General features: G+C 32.2%; 1 protein-coding gene across 1 annotated transcript; it reads right to left on the minus strand.

Moving 5' to 3' along the window:
- Positions 1–4,002: 4,002 nt before the first annotated feature.
- On the minus strand, positions 4,003–6,274 carry LOC113695667 (uncharacterized). Its single transcript, XM_027214799.2, has 3 exons — positions 5,568–6,274; positions 4,663–5,118; positions 4,003–4,381 (listed from the first exon to the last, which is right to left on the minus strand). Exons 1-3 carry the CDS (start codon positions 5,989–5,991, stop codon positions 4,116–4,118), a joined length of 1,146 nt encoding a protein of 381 aa, XP_027070600.1. The 5' UTR covers positions 5,992–6,274; the 3' UTR covers positions 4,003–4,115.
- Between the last annotated feature and the right edge of the window lie 820 nt (positions 6,275–7,094).

A 7,094-nucleotide genomic window follows, 5' to 3' on the forward strand; every position in this document is an offset into this window, starting at 1 on the left:
TAGTAGGTTATTGTGTTATTGGGTAAATTCTGCTTATGTTTTATATTTTGGTGGTGTCTTTAGAATTTGGGATGAAAAGAACTTAAAAGAGTTGTTAAAGAGACTATCTGCTGTAAAGCGCGAGCGTGTTTTGAAGAATCTGTGAAATTCAGAAGTTGTGGGACCTGAGATTAATTTCAATAATTAAAGAGAATAATTGATTGATTCTCTTTAATTATCTAGGAAAGTAGTTTACTCCACAGGGGAAGATAATTCCCTTTTATTAGGATTATTTTAGGAGATTATCAGACGGATTGTTAGGGTGAGAATGTTGATATATAATATCGAACTCTCAATGCATTTTATTGTCATAGCAGTTAGTTTTTCTTTCTTTTTCTCCCAAGGCAAAAACATTGATATTTTCTCTCTTTGGCTATATTTCTCCCTGAGGAGTAGCTAAGTCTAGTTTTCTAATCAAAAGATAATTGAAGATTTGGGTCTACGATAATTGTGAGATCTAATTTATTATTAATGTTTCATATATCCATGGGTATTTGTATATTTCCTGTATTACAAGTGTGATGATTATTGTGTGTAATTGAATAGGTGTGTGATATTTGATTATTCACAATAGTTTATTATCAATTAAAATTAGTTGAATTCGAAATTGTTTGGTAGTTTTAATATTAATGGCTACTAGCATGATTGTATTTGTCTCAGAAAACATACGATCTAATTTAAATGAGTTCTCATAGTGTGTTTGTTGAGTAGAATTGGCCTTTTCTAATTCTTAATGCTGTTAAAAAAATTAAATCTTATGCTTATACCTGCAGTTGTCTTTTAATTAGGGAATTAACTAATGATCGTACCTTAGATACCTCGAAAGTAACGAAATGCTGGTTGTCAGAACTTGTTGATAGTTATAACCAATTTATTCATGAATATTTGAATTTATCTTTGCATCAATGATCAATTGTATTAACCACTCTTGATATTTTTCCTTTGGTTAGAACTTTATTATTGTTGCTTTGTTATTAATTATTTCTTGTATGTTTATTTATGTTTAAATTAGCTAGTTAGTTTAATTCTTTAAGATCCCCCCATTTTACTATTTATTTTTGGAAATCAGTCCAATCCCTGTAGAGATGATCCTATTTGCCACTTTATATAAATTTATATTTTCTAAACTAGGTATTTTATTTTTTATTGGTTGACAATCTGTCAAGTAACATTTGCTATTTTCTAACTGCTCGCTTATTGTTTTATGTACTTCCTATTCCTTTTTTCTTTTTACTTTTCTAGGATCGTCATAAAACAGAGAAGGTACTTTTATGTGTTTTGTGAACAGCCCACCATGATGTGTTGCAAAAGTTTAATAACAGCCTAATCTTAAATATAAAGTGCATTTTATGCTATTACGATTTTTTTTGTGCCTTCATAAGGAATGCTTTAATATAGTTATTCTTTTTAATGCATCTAAAGTTAGTATATTGTGATTATGTTATTTTACTGATCTACTTCGACCATTTTGTTTTATATGATTCTATAAACCTTTTGTAACTTTTCATGATTTTTCAAATAGTAGATGTGTCAAAAGGGATCATTTCAAAAATCTCCCCTAAGATTTTTAATACTTTTACTGACCTCTCATGATGTTTTGAAAATTACACTAACCTTCCTTGAATTTAAGATTTTGGTATTAAAATCAGTTCAAGTAAAAAAAAAGTATTATTAGAAAAGTATTTTGAAGAGTGAGATGATAATTTTATCCCATATATGCCCTTTTTTGATTGTTGACAAGTAGTATCAGTTAAAAATGAAACAACTAGTAAGAGTAAAAGTCAGGGGTAATAAGTGCAATTCGTAAAGACGCAACAACAACCTGAGGCAATAGTAATATTTGCAATGGCTAATGCAAATTGCAACAACCATATTTTCAATCCTTTACAATGCCATATTAAGGTCACAACTAGTTATACAAAGCTATGAAATAATCAATGTAAGCATCTAAATTTGGGGCAAAAAAGAATTGATCTTTTTATTGTAGTTGGTACCGTAAAAGTGAAGTATTTGTGTAGAAAGCACAAGGGTCTTAGTCAACAAATTAGCAATAAAGGCATGAATCAGTTTTGTCTCGACACAAGATTTAATAAAAAAAGTTAGACATCTCTCAAAAACATATTACCTATCTCTTAACCTAAATAAGTTCACAAAATTGCATAGATCATGTAAACACATAACAAACAGAACATCAAGTGTATTCTGGAATCAAAATTTAATAGGACACATAGATGTTGTCCAACATCAGAATCTAACGATCAAACCTTTATATTTTTCAACAAATATTGTTCAACCAAATCGTCTAAAGTTGTGTGTTCTTGTCATTGTCAAGTGATGTGTACAAGGCTATTTATCCTTCATTGTTAAGTTATGCATGACACTATCTTAGGATAGCAATTGATGCTTTTTTTTTTTATTGCAGTTGTGGTCACTAATTTGAGATGAAATAATCTGGTTTAGTTAGTTAAACTTATATATTTAGTGCTGAATATCCATCTATAATAAAAGCATGATGTCTTAGCTATAGAGTAGTACTTTTACCACATATCATGTAAGTAATTGGGTCTAAATTTCTAATAACAGAGATCAGTATAATTTCTGAAACCTCAAGAGAGGTTCAATGAAAGTGTCAGAAATCCCAAGGGAGGCTTCTGAAATCATCCCTGAATAAAAAATGGATATCAGCACTAAGTGACTGACATGGAACTTGTGAGGCAAATTTCCCATTGAAACTACCACTTTGAATCATGTTTGGGAATTTCCTGCAAATTGCAAACCAATCCCAGACTTGAAGTTCCAGATAATCTGTCTAAGATAGACATGGTCATACCCATCAAGTCTTCTTATGATACTCTACTTCATGAGTATTCTTCTTATGTCTTTAATATCTGATTTGCTTCCCTTTTAATTACTTATCTTTTTGTAGACATTGATTTTATGAAAATTTCTGTGGAAAAAAGCATTTGTTTGTTAGCCTTGTCAATCGTTCCAGTCACATTCTTGAACATTTTCACTCAAATCACTTTTACAATTTTTACTATTTACCAAAAATTAAAAATAAAACGAAAAGAGTAATTTCATCTATTGCACGAATCAACAAGCCAATTGCCAGTTTTAAGTAAATTTCCATACCTATCCTACACCTCCAAATAGTATTTTCTTCGATAAGATATATACTTTCCAATACTTTTGTTGCTTGATTTTCAGCCCAACCCCCTCTTTCTAAGCATACTTTAGAAATTTGCCTTCATCAAAAGTGGTGCCAAGAGACTTAGTTGTCAAATTATCCTTAAATGGGGCAAATTTATGCAACACACAATATCTTCTCCAGGGTCAACAAAAGTATGCCAAACCCTTTTTTAACAAAAAAAAAGGATAAACAGTAAAATAAACACTAATAACTGCATTAAAATATCAAGGAAAAAGAGTTTTTGTTTGATAACTCAGCTTAGTGAAACCTACTTCTCCTTGAGATGAACTACATTGCACTTCAATAAAGAAAGATTGGTCATCTCTTTTTCCGTCCTTTTGTTTAAAATTGAATGATTTTTTAAAGCAAATTATCCAGGTAGCAATTAAATTTTTGACCATTCATCTATTAATAGCATATTTTTATTCACTAAACTATTAAAAGTGTAAATTTTGAACCATTTTATTTGATTTTACCATAAACTCTGTTAGATATAACTATTAATAGTATGTCTTGTAAGGCATGTAGACCCTTAGATCTGGTAGAATTAACGATAGAATGAAACGGAATGGCGTAAAATTCATATTTTTGATAGTTCAATAGGTAAAAACATACTATTAATAATTAAGTGGCCAAATCTTGACTATTGAAAAAGTTTAGTAGCTATCTGAGTAATTTGTTCTTTTTTTTTTTTTTGGACTTTTGGTGCTTTCTATGAAGTTTTATCAACTGATCTGTACATGAGACAGTAGAGTTCGTGCTGCCAAACGCACTTGTGATCATGCAAAATGCAGAGAATGCATTCATACAGCTTCAGAACTTTTACACTTTAGTCATTTTCAGCTTTCAATTGCTCCAAACCCCAAACCAAATGGCCACTAAACTATCATTTTCTGGCTCCAACTCCAAGAAAATCAATAAATGGCAATTTGTAGCTCTCAATTCCATTCTCAATTTTGTCATTCAAGAGGAGGAGTCTGGTGCTGGCGTTATTCGCTACTGACTCTGATGCAGAAAGTTCCGAGCTTGAATCTGACTGAGCAGATGGATTTATGGTAACTGTTGCCTTTGCAATTGGCCCATTGTTGTTTAACTGACAATATTGAACAGCACCTCTTGTTTTCATCACTTTTCTTTCATCTCCTGATGATGCTGAAAGTATTTTGAAAAAAAAAAGAAACAATAATGAAGTGAGCATAAGGGCCAAAAATGACAAAATGAACTCAGGAGGAGGACTCAAAATACGTCTCAGTTGCAGGAGATACTGAAGAAATGGACGGTGGGAACATTAGTACATTCTAAACGTGACAAATTCAAAGAGGGCTCAACAGGTCTCCTTCTAAAGAATTGAAGTATATGTATATAAAGAAGCGCTCAGACAATTGAAAAGAAAAGAAAAATCTTGCAGAGGTGTGGAAATTAGATGATCTTACCCGCTTGATTCAAATCAGGACCCAAAAAATGGTATTTTTCTGCAGAAACAGAGCTAGTGAAATAGCCAGGGGAGACTCTGTTTGAAGATGGAGTTAGAGAGAGATCAGTGCAAGTAGAGGCAGATTCCTCCCTATTATTGGTGGAAACATCTGAACCATTGCATGCACTATTCTGCAGAGTATTTACTGTAAATCCCTTATGGTATGCTTGAAAACTAGAGGGCTTTCTCCTCCTGTATACACTATTTTCCTCCCTCTGTTTTCTGGCGATGATGACATGCCAGTGATTCTTGACTGCATTATCAGTTCTTCCGGGAAAAAGCCTTGCAATCATAGCCCATTTGTTACCGTACATCCTGTGAGCTGCCAAGAGCCGTTCCTCTTCTTCTTCACTGAAAGCCATCTTGTTAATTCTTGGATCCAGTTGGTTGAACCATCTCAATCTGCAGCTCTTTCCTGCACCAATGCATAGAAATATTTTGAATCGACAAACCAGTTAATAATAAAAAAAAAAAAAGATAAAGATAAAGAGGTGACAGAAAATACAACTTTTGGTTAGTGGAAATTCCTTTTGCACATTCGGCATTCATAGAGTCCCTTTTTCAGAACACGAATTTCCAACATGACCAGCATTGTACGTGAAAGAGTTTTAAGCAACTAAATATGCCCATACATTGAACCCATCCACTTCCACACTTACCCCCCTACCCACCCCTCCCCCCCTTCCCAAAAAAACAAAAAACCCCGCAGCCCTCCCCAATTGAAAAAAAAAAAGTAACCAGGAAAGAAATTCAATAAAGACCAACCAATTGACCCCGTGTTGTCGACTGATGATTTATTTTGAAAATCTCATGGTTTCTTGTATTAAAAAAAAAAAGAATTCTTATGGTTTCCCTAGTCTTTACCTGATCTTCCTTCAAGTTTCTCAGCAATCAGATTCCAGTTCTGAGGTCCATATTGACAAACTAGTTCTTTCAGCTTAGCATCTTCATAAGGTCTCCAATGACCTCTGGAACAAAGTTTTGTATGTCCTCCACCATTCTTTTTCTTACTTTCTTGAGTTTCTTGATCAACTCTGCCATCATCTTCCCTCCGTGCTTCCCTACCATGATCTCCCACTAGATGAAAACACCAAGGCATTTTCACTTGCTGTTCTGATGGACCAGCAATCAAGTACTGAATCATTCCCCTTCTGATGTTCAAATCACTCTCTCCTTCCCAGGGAAAATCCATAGGAATGGGAACTTTTGGGATTGGAGGAGATGAGGAGTTCACTCCTTGAAAGCCATACTGCAAGCTGTCACCATCTCCTTTGTGTTGAAAATTCATTGCTCTCCAAAAGCAAAACTATAACTAATTTTTTTGTAGAAGAAACAATGAAGAAAGGGTTTCCTCTTCAATCAGAAGGATGTCACATTCTTTATCATTTGCTACCACAAAAAGAAGAGGAAAAGGTAAAAGCAAAACAATAACGTCCAAACTTTGAAGAGAATAATGAGGATCAGGGAAATGGTAACAGAACGGAGAGCATGACCTTTGCCTAAGAAAGATAGAGTTAAGACAAAAATGCAAACAAATTATTTCTATTGACAACAAAATTGTCTTGCTACTCTGACCCTTATATTGTTTTTGACACATTTTATAGGGTTGCGCGTTAATATGCCTAAATCATTTCTAAATTATTATAATATATATATATATAAATTTATAATATCCCTACTTATAAATATTTTGCCAAATTAGTTTTCTTACTATTAAAAAATTAATACAAAAAGCCCTTCTACCTCTAAAGTACTCGCTATCCAAATTTTTATAAGTTATTTTGAAGTGTGGAACCATTCTTACTAATATATTGGTACTAGATTTGTGAAAGTATGATATAAACATTGCAAGGGAAAATCTTTTAAGTACTCTACTGGCTAAATTCAACATATATCGAAATCCAAAAAGAACTTAAGAACGATTATTTTGTTATTTAATTATCCAATTGAATAAATTTAAAATTTTCATAGCATGCAGGAGGTGACATTCTGTAATTGAAGTTTCGTTAACTCAAATTTGGCCATTTTTACATCTAATAGAAACTCATTGTATATGTGAAGTAAAAATTGATAAATATTCCTCGTGGATTAATTTCACTTTGCAATCTTTAATTATATTTTTATTTTAATTCTTAAATTTTAAAGTGAGAATATTATTCTCTAAAATACAAAATATGTGCCACTTTAATAATGCATGCCTCACTTTAGTATTTAAACTACAACTTGTTATATTTTAGTTCCTCAGGTATGACAAATTTTTATATTTTAAGAATAAAAGTATGATAAATTTTATACTTTAAAAATTAAAGTATCTTAATGTGAAGTTTAGGAATGAAAATGAGAATGCGAGTATACTTAAAAGGTGTAAAGTGAAATTAGCAGCATTCAAGG

Source organism: Coffea arabica, chromosome 6e (assembly GCF_036785885.1).
Source record: "Coffea arabica cultivar ET-39 chromosome 6e, Coffea Arabica ET-39 HiFi, whole genome shotgun sequence".
Taxonomy (NCBI): Eukaryota; Viridiplantae; Streptophyta; class Magnoliopsida; order Gentianales; family Rubiaceae; genus Coffea; species Coffea arabica.